Source organism: Eutrema salsugineum, unplaced genomic scaffold, assembly GCF_000478725.1.
Source record: "Eutrema salsugineum unplaced genomic scaffold, Eutsalg1_0 scaffold_14, whole genome shotgun sequence".
Taxonomy (NCBI): Eukaryota; Viridiplantae; Streptophyta; class Magnoliopsida; order Brassicales; family Brassicaceae; genus Eutrema; species Eutrema salsugineum.
This window is the reverse complement of record NW_006256877.1, coordinates 3,977,022-3,995,709: the sequence shown is the minus strand read 5'-3', so window position 1 is coordinate 3,995,709 and position 18,688 is coordinate 3,977,022. Positions and strand designations below refer to the sequence as shown.

The 18,688-nt window shown below is 32.4% G+C and overlaps 4 protein-coding genes across 4 annotated transcripts; 2 read left to right on the top strand and 2 right to left on the bottom strand.

The window, feature by feature from the left end:
* Positions 1 to 1,140: 1,140 nt before the first annotated feature.
* On the top strand, positions 1,141 to 3,009 carry LOC18022516. Its single transcript, XM_006405522.2, has one exon. It carries the CDS (start codon positions 1,212 to 1,214, stop codon positions 2,832 to 2,834), a length of 1,623 nt encoding a protein of 540 aa, XP_006405585.1. The 5' UTR covers positions 1,141 to 1,211; the 3' UTR covers positions 2,835 to 3,009.
* Positions 3,010 to 10,108: 7,099 nt separating this feature from the next.
* LOC18022515 (plant cysteine oxidase 2) lies at positions 10,109 to 11,684 on the top strand. Its single transcript, XM_006405521.2, has 5 exons — positions 10,109 to 10,524; positions 10,745 to 10,866; positions 10,963 to 11,092; positions 11,182 to 11,400; positions 11,494 to 11,684. Exons 1-5 carry the CDS (start codon positions 10,248 to 10,250, stop codon positions 11,616 to 11,618), a joined length of 873 nt encoding a protein of 290 aa, XP_006405584.1. The 5' UTR covers positions 10,109 to 10,247; the 3' UTR covers positions 11,619 to 11,684.
* A 710-nt stretch (positions 11,685 to 12,394) lies between these two features.
* Positions 12,395 to 15,158, bottom strand: LOC18022514 (translation factor GUF1 homolog, mitochondrial). Its single transcript, XM_006405520.2, has 3 exons — positions 14,838 to 15,158; positions 13,637 to 14,369; positions 12,395 to 13,519 (listed from the first exon to the last, which is right to left on the bottom strand). Exons 1-3 carry the CDS (start codon positions 15,156 to 15,158, stop codon positions 12,582 to 12,584), a joined length of 1,992 nt encoding a protein of 663 aa, XP_006405583.1. The 3' UTR covers positions 12,395 to 12,581.
* A 702-nt stretch (positions 15,159 to 15,860) lies between these two features.
* Positions 15,861 to 18,564, bottom strand: LOC18022513 (polygalacturonase QRT2). The gene is given in 8 exon segments (XM_024159015.1): positions 15,861 to 16,139; positions 16,563 to 16,671; positions 16,778 to 16,859; positions 17,325 to 17,532; positions 17,626 to 17,653; positions 17,792 to 17,907; positions 18,185 to 18,322; positions 18,406 to 18,564. Coding segments are annotated over 8 exon segments (1,119 nt in total).
* Positions 18,565 to 18,688: the final 124 nt, after the last annotated feature.

Below are 18,688 nucleotides of genomic sequence, written 5' to 3'. Positions count from 1 at the left end.
AAAGTTGTGACGTCGAGAAAACGATCTTGGCGGGAGAGTCGTGGGGTCTCGCTCCTGTATAAAACATGATGTCGACTCGCAGAACTTGCTTTTGACGACACAAGAATATAATTGACCGATGAGGCCTTTCCACTGTTACCGGTTTTGCTCGTGTTGCTTCTAACTTTCGTACTTCCTTTTCCTTTAGCATCCGCATTTGTAAATCTAGTTGAACTACCATTTTCACTTGTACTACTATAACCAGAGCCTTGACTTCCTCCTTTAACATCAGTATTCTTCTTTGATTCTCCTCTTTTGTTTCTATTAAGCGGACATCCATACTCCAACTTGAGGGGTACTAAGAGATAATGGGCTTATTGGGCCATGTATAGTTACTAACTCAATATTAACTAGTTTATTTGTTTTGTCCTACATTGCTAGTTACTAACTTAAAGGTAACTAATGTACATATATATATATATATGTGCCTTTAGGCTGATAAATAAAGTAGTTGTATGTCAAATTACTTTGACATATTATCAATCTCATTTGCAGAGCACGTTTGAGTTATCGTCGCTATTTCCCGCCTTATTCACGCGGCTACCTCTCGGTAATGCTGTGATTTGAGCCTTGTCTGAGTCTCTCTTACTACTTATTTTGGTTTGTGTTTGTGTTGAGGATTTTTCTTCTTTGCATTGTTTGAGTTTTTGATGAAGATTTTGAACTGGTTTCTTCTCTTGCTTTTACGACTCGAGTAATTACTTGAAGCCATTTCAAGATATCTTTGATTTCTTTCTCCTGTTCTAACGGTTAGTTTCATGGTTCCGTTGATTTAAGTAGACAAATCTACACAAACCCTAACACCTAAAACCTAGGTAACAATTTTGTTTCTAGTTGATTCCAAAAAAAAAAAAAAATCTTTTTTTTAAGTATTTTGTTTTTGACTTGGTAATGATTTCGTTTGAAACTGATAACGACTTATTCCCGTATTTTATTTTATCAATTCAAAATTCTTAAAATGGAAAAAACATCAACAGAGTTCCATGAATCTTTCTCTGTCTTTCCCTCATTTTAAGTAACCATTTGTCCTATATTTAGCTTATAAGAAATAAGAACAGAGTATATATACCATTCCAAGAACACAAACTAAAAACGCACTTCCTTCGTATTTCATTTTTCTCTTTTAGGTTTTTTTTTTTTAAGATTTGCCTTGCCATATAAGCAATACAACCATGGCAAGGATCTCTCTGTTGTTCTCTTTAGCCTTCTCTCTCGCCCTTGGCTCATTGTTCCTTTCCGTTTCCGGTCATGCACCACCCGCGCCGATTAGAAAACAGTTATGTCCAAAAACCGTATCCGAGCTCCAGACCTTACCCTTTACCCAAATCATTGACATGCTCTCCAGGAAAGAAAGGTTGGCCCCGAAAACCCCTGAGTTCAAGGCAATGTTCACAATGTGCAAAGGCTATGTTACGTACCTCGAGAGCCTCTACAAGTTTGAGAATCCCATCGTAGATGTTTTGGGAATCGCCAAGGCCAAATACGCCCTAATGACCAAAGCGATTCTTGCGGCGCGAGCAAGTGTTAGCGGTAAAGTAGACAAGAAAACATCCGTGAAGCTAAGGAAAAGCTGTGCTGCTTTGACAAAAGGGTTTCTTAAGATTCAAGAAACGATCGTAACGATCTCAGCCAAGCATGATTTCAAGGCTGATGCTAAGATTAATGTCCAAGAATCGAAAAACATCGGTGACGCTATGAAATACTTCAAGAAGTCGATCAATGCTTTCATGGATGTAGTTAAAGAACTTGAGAAGAAGAAGATGAAGAAAGTTGGTCTTCATGCAAGAACACTTGAAGAAGATAGAGATGGTGAACGACGACAAGTGAAAAATGCTTTCGAGAGATGGATGAGGGAGTTTGCGGACAAATACGGTGGTTATCTAGGAGGAAGAAGAGAACTAAGTGAAGCTGATTTCAATGCCAACTCTCATGCTGGTGCTGATGCCAAAACCATTTACGAGAAATTTTCTCACTACTTTGGTGGTTATCTCGAAGGTGACCATTCTCACGGAAGACAATTAACCGAAGCTAAAACCGCCGGTGGAAAGGTCAACGGTACTGACCAAAGCACGTTGGACAAATTCTCTAGGTTCTTTGGTTCTTTTCTCAGTGGAAAAGCACACGGAAGAGAATTAGCCGAAGCTCCAACCGCCAGTGGAAAGGTCAACGGTACTGACCAAAGCACATTGGACAAATTCTCTAGGTTCTTTGGTCCTTTTCTCAGTGGAAAACCACACGGAAGAGAATTAGCCGAAGCTCAAACCGGAGTCAACGCCGGAGCTCAGGCTGACGGAAAAGTCAGCGGAAGGTTTGAGGAAATTACCAAGTACTTCGGTCCTTGGTTCGGAGGTAAGTCTCACGGCAGGGAATTAACCGAAGCCGGAGTCAACGCCGAAGCTCAGGCCGACGGAAAAGTCAACGGAAGGTTTGAGGAAATTACCAAGTACTTAGGTCCTTGGTTCGGAGGTAAGTCTCATGGCAGGGAATTAACCGAAGCCGGAGTCAACGCCGGAGCTCAGGCCGACGGCAAAGTCAGCGGAAGGTTTGAGGAAATTACCAAGTACTTTGGTCCTTGGTTCGGAGGTAAATCTCACGGTAGGGAATTAACCGAAGCCGGAGTCAACGCCGGTGGTAAAGTCAAAGGTTCATATGAAGAGTTCTTGAAATATATTGGTGTTGGAGTTGGAGGTAAATTTCAAATCGATGGCGCCGGAAAGATGAAAGTCGCCGGAGGAGATGGATTCAGGTCATTGAACCGGGCACATAAAAAACATCTTGTTTCCATGGAGGCATAATATTTCTTTACAACAGACGAAGGAAAGCCATGAGTTCATCTATAACTAGTTTGTTTTAATTACTTTTATTTGATGATGATGATTTTAAAAATACCAAGGAAGGGAACATGCACTGCGATATGTATCTTTATGTAACTAAACTAAAGTTGCAACATATCTAATAAAAAAAAATTCTTGTCACATATTGATCAGAGTGCATAACTCATTAGCATCAGTAACTTCATGCATTATCGAAATCCTTTCCTTCCAAAATGGTATCAACATTGGTGGCTTTCACCTTGAAAACCCCATTAGAAATCGCCAAAACAAATATATCAAATGTTCCACCACCAAGATCAAACAGAGCAATCAAAACCTTTTTTGTAGGTCATTGCATAGGAAAGACCAGCAGCTCGTTAGTTCGTTTATAATTCTCTAAACCAGCATCTTTTGTTGATTGCCTCTAAGTATCATTAAAGTAAGGTGGAACAGTGACAACAAATTCATTGACTAATTTTCTTAGGTAACTTTTGGTTGTCTCTTTCATTTTTGTCACTACTCCAGTCTCCAGTCTCCACCAGCTTGTGGCTTGGCTGGTGCACCATCTACATTTCTTTTTCTTTTTGATGGTCATCTATTAATCCGACCAACAAAAACCAAAGGGGTAGTCATTATCTCTACAACCTCTACAAATATTTAATTTTCTCTAGCCACTCTTAAATAGCCTTTTTCCCCACATTCTTCACCATAGTGGGCAAACACATATGGTTTAAAAGCACTCCTCAGTCTCTCTTTTTTTTTTTTGGAAAAAAAAAACTCATCTCAATCTGCTTTATATGGAAAAAGCAGAAAAAGAAAAGAATGGATTCATATAGATGAATCTTTACATCTTTTTTTGCTAAACACAATTACTTGCATTTATAACATATACACTTATAAGCATTAGTCTATAATGACTTACATTGATGGCATAAAACACTTATTCTCAGTTAGATTTCACCATTCCTGGAAGGGAAGTAAACCATGAAGTTGGTACTCTAGCAAAAATGGTAAGAAGTATCTTAAAAACCTGTGCATAATCAATTTCTTTTTGACACATGTATAATCAAATTCGTATATTTTAATATTACTTTCTACAAAAAAAAATTTCATTTCATGTACAACTAGTTAACTTTTCCGCGCCTTGCGCAGACTGATATAATTTCCATTTGATTGTTTGAAAATCTAATATTATTTTGGATTCATTTGTTTTTATTCTTGAGTATATTTGTTTGTTAGATTTTCTTGCATTTTAATGTTAGAAGACATGATCGTGTAAACAATATAGAATATAAGAGAGTAAATAAAAACATAGTAATATCCAAATAATTTAGTTTAAAAAGTTTTGAGATTTTTTTATCATTGTTCTATGTATTTTAGAAGTAATTTTTGAAGTACGGTATGAACTTATTCGATTTTGATCATTGTTTTATGTGTTTTAAACATCACAAATACTGTGATTCTATTAGTTAGATATATATATTTTATTTTTTAAAAATTTTTTTTTTAAAAGTTTAGTTTTTTTTTGTTTTGAAACAACATTCCATTACTTTTTAAATAGTTTCATTTTTTTATTCTTTTAACATTTTTGTTAGATTTTATCTAAATTTCGGAAACATAAGAAATGGTAAATACTAAGAGATATAGATTTTTTTTAAAAAATAAAAAATCGTCTTTGCTATTTTTTTAAAATTTCAGTTATATATAATTTTAAAAACGGTTTGATTGACTATAAAAATTTAATAATAATTTGGATTCATTTGTTTTTATTCTTGAGTATATTTGTTTGTTAGATTTTCTTGCACTTTAATGTTGGAAGACATGATCGTGAAAACAATATAGAACAGAAGAGAGTAAATAAAAACATAGTAGTATCCAAATAATTTATTTTAAATAGTTTGGAGATCTTTTGATCACTGTTCTATGTATTTTACACGTAATTTTTTGAAGTACCGTATAAACTTATTCGATTTTGATCATTGTTTTATGTGTTTTAAACATCACAAATACTGTCATTTCATTAGTTAGATATATATTTACTTTTTAAAAAAAAAATTTTGTTATAGTTTTTTTTTAGTTTTAGTTTTAGTTTTTTTTTTTGAAACGACATTTCATTACTTCTTTATATTTTTGTTAGATTTTATCTAAATTTTGAAAAGAATGGTAAACACTAAGAGATATAAATTCAATTTTTTTAATAAAAAACGTTTTTGTTAATTTTTTTAAAAATTTCGGTTATATTTAATTTTAAAAACGGTTTGATTGACTATGAAATTAAACATTAAACCATAATAATTTAGATCGGTTTGTTTTAAGTTTTTTTACATATCTTTAGATAAAAACCAATAAAAAAATGACATATAACTTCAAAATAGGGATAAACGGTATTTTTACAGCCGAAATTCATTTTGAAGCTACACGTAAGCGAAAGGTTGTGAAAACCGCTATGAGTGTGACACATAAGCAAATCAGTACACAAATAAATATATAGATTATTTTATGCTAAGAAAATTCATATTATTAATATTACCATCTAGTAAATAACGAAATTGATTTTCATACTCAACTATAAACAAATCAAATCACTTATATTGGTTTAATTAGTTCGGTTTAGTTCTTCTTTATTGCCAAAATGAAACACTAGATTGCATAGAACAAAATGCGAAACATTTCAAAACGCAGAAACAACATTTTTCGTAAATATCTTATATATAAAAGAGGATCAACTCTCTCCTGTTTTGCGCCACGTTAGCAATGGAGAGAGTCACACTTGTCCAACTAAAAAATTATTTATATAAATAGTATTTATTAATTAATTCTTAAATAGCATGTATGTAAATATTAAACAAGAATCTATTATATTAAAACAGAAGCACTTTTAGTGTTTGTTTCCAAACACTTCTAAATTTTTTTTAAAAAAAATATTTTTTATATTTATAAATTTAATTCCGAAAATTAGATATTAATTTAGATAACTAAAATTCCTTAAATATAGGTTATATCTATAGTCTATAGATATTAATTTAAATAGAATTTCTTAAATATGTGTTAGATTTAATTTAACATTTGAAATTTAAATAAGTTTTTCAGAATAACACATATAATTAAAAAATATCTTATTATATTTTTTAATCATATTCTATCAGATTAAAATTTCACATATTGAAAATAGATAAATATTAATATTATATAATAATTTGATGAGACAAGTTAAGTTTTTAATAATTATAGTCTTATGCGGGTTATGTTATCAAAGCATGCAAGATATTAAGAGAAAATGTATTTCAAAATTAGTAAATATTTATATTATAAAGTAATATAAACGGGCGGATTAGAATTATGGTTTCATAATCATGGTCTTTTTTGAATTAATAAAATGAACGAGTTAGAAATATATTTTTATAATAACGGTCACTTTTTGATTAATAAATAACCGGGTTAAAATTATGTTTTTATGATTATGGTGGTCATAATAATACTGAAAAAATATATCTAAACACAAATTTTTTTATATCACTTAGTAAAAAATTATATTTATAAAAAAACATAAATTAGATTACAAATTTTGATTAAAACAGAATTTCCGTGCAGATGCACGGGGTAAAATCTAGTTTATGTTATAATCAATTTAGAATATGGATGAATATTTATATTTTTTATATAACTCTAGATTACTTAATAATATACAATATGTATTCAAATGATTTTTAAAATTGTTTATAATAACATACTAACAAATGATGATTATTTTTATTTTTACTAAAATATATATTTGAAATATTTGAAAAACAAATCTGCGCGTTACGTGTGGATATTCACTTAATCTTATATAAAATATGGCAAATTCTCTCTCATATGAGTGTCACATCATCAATTTCTATCGATATGAGGATAACACATATCACATTTTTTTTAAAACAGTTAATTAATAAATTTTGATAATAAGTTTTAAACAATTCAAAGAAAATGAAAAGTTTTTTTTTTATTAATTGATTCTTAAATAAAATTTATGTAAATGTTAAACAAGATTTAGGTTATAATTAATTAAAAATATTGATGAATATTTTTTGTATAAACTTTTGATTTTTTTATATTACATTTTAAATTGATTGATTTCTAATAATATACTACTGATGATTATATTATTTTAAAAAATATAAAAATATAAAATATATAAATTTGAAATAGTTAAGAAAGAAACCCGTACATTACGTGCAGGTAATCACCTAGTAAATATAAAACATACATGTTTCTAAAACGTTTTAATCTAGCTGGTAGTGAAATGATAGAATGTTTAAATCAACACAAACTGTATACAAAAATATCAAATAATTTAGCTAAGGATTAAGATCATAACGTTGAAAATCAAAGCTAGATTCTACATCTTTTTATCATCATTTTTATCAATTCCATAAAAAAAACTGTCTCCAACTGTCGTTAGTCAAGTGAAAGATCTTCAAATCCAAGTACTGTATCCCAAAATTAACATATCTAATAAACCAAGTTGAACATTTACTTTAACGAACCAAAATGATCATTTGATCTCATGGTGGACACTACAAGAAAATAATGATATTGCAATTAAGAATTTTTGTTGCAATATACCAAGATATTGTTGCAAAAATAGAATTTGCAATAAAATTACTACATATTTTATAATGTTGCTGATTGCGTGTTGCAAATTCATATTTGTTGCACATACATCGCAAATTTTGCAATTAATTGATTTCTTGATATATTTGTTGTATTAATGCAACATATTTTCACGGCAAAATTGGTTGTATAATTGCAACATATATTTTGCATTTCCTACGACTCTTGTTGCAAATCTTTTTATATTTTAATATATTTTTTCAACACAGTTTTTGCTATTTATTTTCATTTTCTATAATTATTTAACACATGTGTTATTAGATTGTGATGATTTATTAATATTAAACTTTATAACTCTTTTTAACAATTAAAGCTGGAACAGTAAAAAAAACGTAAATACATAAACAAAAATATAGTTAAAACATGTAAATAATTATTCTCTTTTCACACTAGCTGATTATAGACAAAAACAAAATATTTCGGCCGAAACTTTTCAACCCTTAAAGTTTTGAATCCTTTCTTTGTTTTATGCATTCCTTTGAAAAATATTCTCTAATTATACTGTATTGAGAGTGATGTGAATCTCCAAATCACTGAAGTACTTCATCCGTTCTCTTTAGGAAGTAGAAAGTCGACCGTAAATACCTTCATTCATCTGAAATTATTTTAAAAGAAATCCAAAGTTAATATTGAACGAACCTCGTACTATAACAAAAGCAAAACAAACTCACAACTAAATCAAATGATATATATTAAATCTAATATATGAACACTAAAACCTAGAAACTAAAGGTAGATATTTTTTTTTCGTACCTTGATTTGCAGGATACTTGGAGTGCAAAGATTACACAATTATAGAAGTCAAAGTCATTCCTATATATAAACAATAAAACGAGAGAAAATCTATTTGTTATGAAAATGATATCCCAATATCTTATTTCAAGATCTGGAGTTATCCTAAAAGATGACTTCCAAAAAATTAGTTGGGTCAGTATTTCATTTTTTATTTTATTATATTAATTTTTAAATTAACTCAAAACAAAATAAATAAATTTCGGTTGTAATACCCATTTACTTAAATTTGGTAAAACAAATACCCATTTATTTAAACTGGATGAACCAAAATCTAAGGAACCAAATTTCGACCTTCTAATTTGTTTTAAAGCTTATAATTATGGGCACTATAATTATCATTTTGATGAGATAAAGGAACGTTTCATATTTATCTTATAATAAATTTTCTTTAAATTTTTTTTTCTTATATTTCATCTGTGCATCAAAGAAAATTTTAAATCTTTATAAATAATAAAGAATAACAAAAATAATTGAAAGGAAATAACTGAACTATACTAAAAATTATCAAATCTAAAGCAAACATAGTTTTGTAATATTTTGAAGGATAGAGAATTTCAATACCAAATCATCTGAAATAGAATTCATTTCTAGTTTAGATTCTTTTACAAAAATTGGAAACTCCAAAACTCAATTATAATTTAAATGCGTATATTTTTAGTAAGTCGAGTAAAGTTTAATTTTTTTATAGAAATTAAATGTTGCAAAAGAACTATCAAATTATTGCAAATATAGTGACAAAAGTGTCACAAGGTTTGTCACGTATTTATACCATTATTTTCTTGCAAAAAAAGTCATGATTCAGTATTATTGCATATTTCTTACAAATTAGTAATAAAAGTTTGCAACAAAAACTTTTGTCGTGGTTCTGCAAGAATTTTGTAGGAAAATTACAACATGTAATTATCATTGCAAAAATGTTGCAAAATTTGTTGCAAAAATTCAACTAAAGCTATCGTTGCAAAATTTATGTTGCAATATCAATCTTTTCTTGTAGTGGGAGGCAGTTTGTAATGAGGTAGGTCAATTGACCCATGTGAAATTCTAGAAAAACTATATATACTTATACTTTAGGGAAAAAAAATAGATGAAATGTTAAAAATTTAGCTTAATAATTTCTGTAAAATTTACTCATAATACATTGTAAATTAAAACTGATTCCAATAAAAAATTTGGCTAGTTCCACCACATACATTTCCTAACTATTTACTTATTACATTTTTAAAAACAAAAGGCAAGTTTTCATCGTGTTTTCGTTTCCAAACTTGGATCCCAAATTTTTGTAATGGAAATGGGAAACAAATTTCAGAAAGGGTTACATCTAACTTAAATAGTAGACTGAAAATGAGAAAGGCACGTTTTTGTTGCGTTTTCAAAATGGAAACAGTTTCATCCGAATTACTAAGAACTAGTAGATAGAAAATGAGAAAAACACTTTTTTGCCATTCTATCGCATTTCCAAACTAATATTTTTGAAAAAAAAAATATACTAGATCCCATGTTTCTGTTTCCAAAATGGGAAACTGACTTTAGAGGGAGGTTTTATCCAACCTACCAATTCCAAAATGGGAAACTGACTAGAGAGGGAGATTTATCAAACCTACCAAATAATTGATGGAAAATGAGAAAAGATAATTTTTGGTCAATAATAAAAAAAATATGAGAAAGATAGAAAAGGTAAAATATTAAATAAATAAGAAAAGGGGTAAAATTGTGAGTTTAGTGTGAAAACAAATCCGCCGTTGGAAAAAAAAAAAAACCCGCCCATAGAAAAATCTCTCTGACTTGAGGGAAAGACAATGGCCCCTGGTTTCTCTTCTTCTCATCTTCCTCAAATGCACTTTTATCGAATCCTTCCCTTTTAAAAACCAAAATCGAACAGTGTTTTTTTCAGTTTTCGACCAAACCCAGATCGAAAAATTGTGTTTTTAATCTCAGATTCGTGAAAGAATGGGAACTGGTACAGTTTTGAGTGGACGAGTGAGGAAAGATCTCTCGGAGATTTCGAACAAAACCAATTCAAATGGGAATATTCCGGTGACGAAATCAATCGCTTCCTCTCCGGAGAACCGTTCAAAATCACGTAAGAAGATCCAACGGCGGAGCAAGAAAGCTGTGATCTCTCCGGTGCAGAAGCTGTTCGAAACTTGCAATAAAGTGTTCGCTGATGGCAAATCTGGAATCGTCCCATCACAAGAAAACATTGAGATGCTTCGAGCCGTTCTAGGTAAATTCCATAACCCTTTTTTTTGTAAAAATTGATTATAATTCCTATTTAGGCTATAAAGTTTGAAACTTGGAGCATTAAAACTGGTGAATTTGTGTCTGGTTCTAGATGATGCTTGCATTGATTGTGTCATTTAGGTCATAAAGTTTGAAACTTGTGAATTGTGTATGTTTCTAGATAAAGCTTGCATTGATTGTTTCATTTGTTTCTCTTTGCTTAGACAAAATCAAGCCTGAAGATGTTGATGTGAGCCCTAATATGCCGTATTTCCGATCTAAATCCGTTGGAGACCGGTCTCCGATAGTGACGTATCTTCACATCTATAAATGTCATAAATTCTCGGTACTTTACTTCTCTATCATCCCTTGAAGAATCTTGAATTGGTGTTTTTTTTATATTCTTACATATTTCATTGTTTGTGTTTGTTTGTGATACAAGATGGGCATTTTCTGTTTGCCACCATCTGGTGTAATCCCTCTTCACAATCACCCGGAGATGACTGTGTTTAGTAAGCTCTTGTTTGGTACAATGCACATCAAATCTTATGATTGGGTCGCAGATTCTCCCCGTAAGTGTGTATACATCAAACAAGATTTATAAAGTTGTAAAGGAGGATTGGTGTTTGACATTGTTGTTGTTATTTTGGATTCAATGTAGAGCCTAGTTCAGATACTCGTCTGGCGAAAGTGAAAGTAGATTCAGAGTTTACTGCACCTTGTGACACTTCTATACTCTATCCAGCGGATGGAGGGAATATGCATTGCTTCACCGCGAAAACCGCTTGTGCCGTTCTTGATGTTCTTGGCCCTCCATACTCTGATCCTGCAGGGCGTCACTGTACTTACTATTTCGATTACCCGTTCTCAAGATTCTCAGGTACTAATTTTGGAAAACTTTGTGTTATGCTTCGAATCTTGGTACTTACTAGTTTGAGAAGCTTAGATTTTTGTTTTCCGGATTGTTTTTCAGTTGATGGAGTGGCGGTTGCGGAAGAGGAGAAGGAAAGATATGAGTGGTTGAAGGAGAGGGAAGAGGAGCCAGAGGATTTGACGGTTATGGCGATGATGTATAGTGGACCAACCATCAAAGAATGAATGAATGAACAAAGAAAATATGTAGCAAAGCAAAAACAAAAACAAAAACAAAAGGCGTTTTTTTTTCTTTCTGTGTTTTTTTTTCTGGATTTTATGTTGTTTTTTGCTGTATATATATTATAAAAGAAGTCCTTGAAAGTACAAACAACACAAGGACAAATCTAGAGTTTAAAAGAGTACACCTTTTGTCGGATTGTTGTATAGTCAAACATCATCATTTTGTTAGATGTTGCTGACTGTTGACTTGTCTTGTCTCTCCTCATGTTTCTGCTACAGTCATCAGCTCAGATCTTAGAGTGCGAGAGGTACAGGGATCGATACCCCGCATATCCAATTTTCCATTTTTAGCAGGAGTTATTCTAAACGGACCACTAGGTTTTGGCATGCTTCACAAAAGAACATATTAGTAAAATATATTGATAGTCAAGGGGTGTGTAGCTCAGATGGCAGAGCGCTCGTTTTGCATGCGAGAGGTTCGGCGATCGATGCCCAGTGTATTCACATTTATATTAAATTTTAAATTTTCTTACCAACTATAGTAATTCTATCAAAAAGGCTAGTAGGTTTTATATGCTTCACAAAAGAGTCCCATTAGTTTAAAAATCGATTAGACGCCCTTTTGCTCTTCAATCTATCATATGGTCCAAGTTAAAGTCATTTATCAGTTTTTAACTTTCTTGTTCATATCAACTGTTTACTTTTCTTTCTTGTTCATATCAACTGTTTACTTTTCAGACAATAAATTTTATAAATATTTCGCATCAGGAATTCTTGGTTTATTTCTTTATGGTGAAACTGAAAAATTTTGTCAACGTTTTTCAATTGTGAGTATACGTCCTCGTCCTCAACATTTTACAAACAGTTATCTTTCAGCAAAGAAACAAAATTTATAATTTTCCAAAAAAAAAACAAATAATATTAATTGCATATAAAACTACTACCATCTTCTTCAAGTCTTGTCTTCTAAGAGACTTTGAGTATTTGTTGAAAAGCCTCATGTGGTATATCAACAGAACCAACTCGTTTCATTCGTTTCTTGCCTTCTTTCTGCTTCTCAAGAAGCTTCTTCTTCCGAGTTATGTCTCCTCCATAACATTTCGCAAGAACATTCTTTCTCATCGCCGAAACTGTATCTCTCGCGATAATCTTTGAACCAATAGCAGCTTGTATCATCACTTCAAACATTTGCCTATCTATGAAGCTCTTAAGCTTCTCAACAAGTTCTTTACCCACACGGTACGCTTTCTGGTTATGAACAATCGTGGCTAACGCATCAACTGCTTGTCCGTTCAAGAGTATGTCAAGCTTCACCAGATCAGATTTCTGGTACTCTGCATCCTCGTAGTCAAAAGAAGCGTAACCTGATGTTATGCTTTTTAACTCATCGTAGAAATCCACAACTATTTCCCTCAAAGGTAACTGGTACTTCAAGAAAACCCTTTGTGCGTCAATGAATGTGTACTCAAGTTGCTGGCCTCTTCGGTCTGAGCAAAGGTTGATAACAGCTCCTACGTATTCACTTGGGAGGATGATTGTGGCGAGAACCGTTGGCTCCCAAGAAGCTGTGACTCTGTATTTGGGGTTTGAAGGCAAAGCAGCTGGATTCTGCACTTGTAACTTGCTTCCATCTGAGTATTCGAACGTGTAAGGAACTGTAGGGATTGTGGAGATAACTTGTGTACCGTATTCTTGTTCAAGCCGCTGATGAAATACGTCCATGTGAAGCAAACCTAAGAAACCACATCTGAATCCCATTCCAAGAGCTGAACTTGTTTCCTTAGCCACTGAGACACTTGCATCATTGCATGTCAGTTTCTCTATCGCATGACTAAGTGCTTCAAAATCAGATCCATCAGCGGGATAAACGCCTGAGAACACCATATGCCTCACAGGCTTAAAACCTACATTTCACAACCCAAAAGTCAAGCGACCTTGAAACAACATTTTTAAGCATAGTAGCATTTAGCTCTTCCCAAGCTCACCAAGATCTTAAGAGTAGCATAGTAGAAGACAAGTACCTGGAAGAGGCTCCACAGTGGTTTTGGTTCTATATATAGTGTCTCCAATACGTGCCTCTTTCGTGGTTCGCATACCGGTTACTATATAACCAACTTGTCCTGTGAGAAGCATTCCTGTAGAAGTAAGCTCAGGATGCATAATCCCAACATCTAACACTTCATAGGACTGACCCGATGCAGCGAACGAGACTTTATCCCCTTTACTCAGCATTCCATCAACAACAGAAACATAGCAAATGACACCTTTGTACTCATTGAAAAAGGAATCGAATAAAAGCATCCGTAGAGGCGATTCACTGATTCCAGGAGGAGGAGGAATCCGTTCTATAACCGCAGGGAGGACATGCTCGAGCCCTAAGCCGGTTTTAGCAGACACTAGAAGCACATCGTCTGTGTCGAGATCAAACATTGACTTCAACTGAGCTTTGACACGGTCTGGATCAGCTGTTGGCTGATCAATCTTGTTGATCACTGGTACGATGGTGAGGTTAGCTTCGAATGCTAAGTAAAAGTTAGCCACTGTTTGTGCTTGAACACCTTGAGCCGCATCAACGACCAAGAGTGCTCCTTGACAAGCAGATAATGATCTAGAGACCTCATAGCTAAAGTCAACATGGCCTGGTGTATCAATTAGATTCAGAAGAAAACTGCTCGCTTCTTGATCTTTCACATTGTTTTCGTAGAACATCGTTGCTGTCTGAGCTTTCACAGTTATTCCCCTCTCCCTCTCTACCTAAAAACAAACGTCCACAACTACTTAATCACCCATCACAAAGCAAAAATATGAACAATTTTAAACAGGTTCAAACTTAAAAGATTCAGACTTTATGAAACATTTCCTCTGAATCCACTGTAACAAACATCTAATTACCGAAAAATGCTCATATATTACTTAACTCCCTCTCTACCTAAAACAAACATCCGTAACTACTTAAGCACCCATCACTAAGCAAAAATATGAACAATTTTGAACAGATTAAAAAACTTAAAAGATTAAAACTTTATGAGACATTTCCTCTGAATCCACTGTAACAAACATCTAATTACCGAGAAAAGCTCGTAACTTACTTGAAATTCCAGCAATTTATCCACCACTATGAAAAATATGAACAGATTCAAATTTCAAAACTTTATGAAACTTGTTCATCTGAATCGACTATAAAAAAAAACATCTAATTTAAGGAGAAAAGCTCGAAAATACCTGTAATTTGTCGAGATACTGAGGCTGGCCATGGCCTTTCTTGATGGTACCAGTAAGTTCCATGAGACGATCGGCCAAAGTAGATTTGCCATGATCAATATGAGCAATGATGGAGAAATTTCGGATCTTTTCGGAAGGAAACTGGGTCAAATCAATGGCGGGTTCTCTGGAGCTTTGTCTAGAGTCGGAGCTGAAACCGTAAGCTTGGTACAATCCGATACATAACGGATCTCTTCGATTGGATTTGACTGAATTGAAGAAGGTTGAAAATGCTTGTCTCGACGATTTTAGGGTTTTAGAGGCTCTGTACATAGAACCCATTTGTGGGGTTTTGCGAAAGCTGTGAAAATTTGGAGCCTTTCAACGACACGAAGAAGGTGGAAAAGTCATGTCCGCACAATACGGCATCGTTTTAGGGATCTACAAGAACCAATGTTAATGTTGAAATGGTTTAACCGAACCGGATTGTCTTTGGAGATGATAAGTATGGGTGTTCAATCCGTAGTTTGGTTCGCTTTTGATTTTTGATTTCTGATTTTTTTCCCCGTTAAAGATCTTAATTCTGTTACGGATGGTTTTCATAAGTTTTAGTTGCCGTTCGGATTCGAATTAGTCTAAGTTTTAATTGGTTTGAATATGGTTCGGTTTTGGAATCGAATTATTTGGTTTAGATTTGATCGATTTATCAAGATTGAAAACCCCTAATGATAAGCTGTTGGATACAATACTAATGCTTGTAATGTTCGTTTAGTCATGAATTATTAATTGTTTATTTTAGCCACATATAGTTCCATCGCTTAAGCCTTAAAATTTTGTAGTGTTAGGTTTATGAATTTACTAAACTTTTTTTCCCAAATACACAAATTTTATTTATTTCTTAAAAATAAATAGATCGAAAGAGAAACATGGTTCTACTCAAACAAATAAAGAATAAAAAAACTAACAAAGAGGAGATGTCAAAAAAAAAAAAAAACTAACAAAGAAGAGTTTCTAGACGTCTAGAAACACTTATTTGTCGACAAATTAATGTCTTCTGGAAACCAAACAAGCTAGTTTAGGCTTTACCACACCATTAGAAAATCCTCTAACATTGATACATTCAGCAGGTGGATGATCATCATGACGAGATTTATGATGATATTCCATTTCTTCTTCTTCCTCTTCGTCCTGAATGTTAATATTGCTCATGAAAATACCTGTACATGGAACTGATTTGCTGCATAGGAGTTTCACAAAGGGTTTCCTAATTGATGTTCCATGTATGTGATTATACAATACATTCTTGATCTCCACAGCATTTGTCTGTATACAAGAATTAAACATCAATCATTCACATATATCTTAAGAAAAACACTTAAACACGAATTATGTGGATTAGTTTCAAGAAATGGTTAGCATACTTTTCATAAATGGGATTACTTCTATAGATATTATATATGGATGTTCATAAAGTATAAATGCAATAAATACGTACATAAGAAATCATTAAAACGAGAAGAAAAATTTACTTACATGGTTTTGGCATTCTGAGTGTGGACAATAAAATTGGTCGATAATGATAGGTCGGGTTACACCATATAGCTTTATATGTTCAAATAATACATTTCGAACATGCCCATTTCCTCCCTAAGCCATACATATAATTAATTAATTTTGCCATTAACTTAGTTTCAAGTTTCAAATTAGAGAGATTAAAAACAAACTAATCAATCTCTTCAATTTTACCTGCCATGTCTTGATTCTAACTCCATTATCTGTTTTTCTAAAAGTACAATTTCGAACGAGGACATTTTCCACCGTTCCTTTTTCCCCATTTCGACCTAAGCTTCCAATGCTTGTTTCAAACCAAAACAAAAAAAAAACAAATTAAGTAATTTAATTACAATCTTTAAACTAATTTTACAAGAAATAAAATTTTGAAAACGATGGAAGAAAAATACCTTATTCCATGGCCCGGACCACATGAGATTTCTGATATGCTAATATCCCGTGAACCGTCACCAATAGATATACAATCATCACCTGAAAATACCAAGTATCACATGCGATTAAGTGTTTTACTTAAGGTTACTTAAGGTGAACAACAAAATCACAACAATTATCAAAGTAGTTGAATTAGGTGTAAATTGAAACTGAACCGAAAATTGCTCATAAATGGATTGTTTTCATTAATTGGAGAACTGAAAAATCAATCCGAACCAAACTGAACCAAATCCAGCAGAAGACCAAATGAAACAGATTCGACACCAATGCCTAAGTTATTTGGTTTCACTTACTAGAAAAAAGAAACTAAACCAAAACAAACAAAAAACGAACCGAAGCTAAAACGTAAAACATATTGCCCCTAGTTAAATTATTGCGATAAGGATACATTAATCTACGCTAAGCTACATTTGTACTATTATTATAGATCATGTACACATTTATATTCATTAGGCATGTATAAATACTAGCATGGATAATATAATGATCATGATAATCAATCACCTGTACTGATATTACTATTGTAGACGATAACATTCTGAGAGCGTTGAATGTGCATGCCGTCAGTGTTAGGGCTATCACCATCGGCGATTATGGTGAGTTGTTTAGCGAAAACCAATGTCGAATCTTCCAACGATAATTGAAAATTTGGACTGTCCTTAACCATAATGTTGCTTATATGCACATTACTCGAATGTGATATAATCACACCCTAATTAATGGTAAACAAACAAATCAAATAATTTGCAGTAACGACTTATGAAACCTAAAACCTGAATTATTGTGAAATGATTTTTCCACATACCCGTGGTCTTCCAAGACATGCCTATAAAGAAAAACATAAGTTATATAAGTTTATATGATGACATAAAGTAAAGTAAATTTTCAATAGAAAAAACGGGCTTACTTGTTTATGTTTTTTGCAATCTATCGACCACCATTTTGGTCCTTTGCCATCAAGAGTACCTTGGCCATGGCCATCGATATAAAGTCCATTTATATGCGCAAATTCGATCCACTGATGACAACGATCTCCATTGCATTTCCATTGATCTGGACCTTCAGGAGCAGTTAAATTTCCACGGATCTACGATATCATGAAATACATATACTGATTTTGTAAATTGTTTATGTAAACAATGTTTTATTGCTGTTAAACATGTATACATATATATTAACAGAGACGTTCCAAGGGATTGTAACGCCATAGACGAAAAAACAAATGTATTTTTATTATCTTTTTTTTATAAATTTTTTTGACGATGTAGAGTTAACAGAATAAATTATTGACAAAAATGTACAATTTTCTTTAATCATAATCATAGTGTGATATGTACGTTCATACGTATATGAGTATTGCATACCGAGAAAACGATGTTCTTGGATTTACAAGGGCCACGAAATTCAATTGGCTGAAGAAGAAATGTTCTTCCTTGAGGAATATGCATGGTTGAATTGGATCCAATGTAATTGCATGTGTCTTCCCATGCATTCTTGAATGCCTGAAACCATTATTTAAAAACAAATATCTCAATCAATCTAGTTTGTGAATTTTAATAGCTATGAAACCCAAAAAAAAACAAACCTTTGTATCGTCGGAATTTCCATCACCGATTGCTCCATAATCAAAAACATTAAAAATTTTATTACTGTGATGAAAAGAAGATTGAGACTGAGCTAACTGAAAATTGAGGAAGAGAGCTAGAGAAAGTAGAAATGTTAAGAGCACTAAGAAGTTCGTCATTTTCCTCCCACTTAATTAGCTGAACAAAAGTGAACATAGATAAAAATGTTTGTTATCTCAATATGGTTATATATGTAAAAAAAATCTAAAATCTATGATTTTCTATTTATTGAAAGATTTTATC

Bases quoted from the DNA above. Each gene is read 5' to 3' on its own strand.
- LOC18022516 (XM_006405522.2), top strand. From the start codon at position 1,212: ATGGCAAGGATCTCTCTGTTGTTCTCTTTAGCCTTCTCTCTCGCCCTT.
- LOC18022515 (XM_006405521.2), top strand. From the start codon at position 10,248: ATGGGAACTGGTACAGTTTTGAGTGGACGAGTGAGGAAAGATCTCTCG. The intron at 11,093-11,181 runs GTAAGTGTGTAT...GATTCAATGTAG, and splicing joins TTGGGTCGCAGATTCTCCCC to AGCCTAGTTCAGATACTCGT. The intron at 11,401-11,493 runs GTACTAATTTTG...ATTGTTTTTCAG, and splicing joins CCCGTTCTCAAGATTCTCAG to TTGATGGAGTGGCGGTTGCG.
- LOC18022514 (XM_006405520.2), bottom strand. From the start codon at position 15,158: ATGGGTTCTATGTACAGAGCCTCTAAAACCCTAAAATCGTCGAGACAA. The intron at 14,370-14,837 runs GTATTTTCGAGC...GTTTGTTTTTAG, and splicing joins AGTATCTCGACAAATTACAG to GTAGAGAGGGAGAGGGGAAT. The intron at 13,520-13,636 runs GTACTTGTCTTC...TGTGAAATGTAG, and splicing joins CACTGTGGAGCCTCTTCCAG to GTTTTAAGCCTGTGAGGCAT.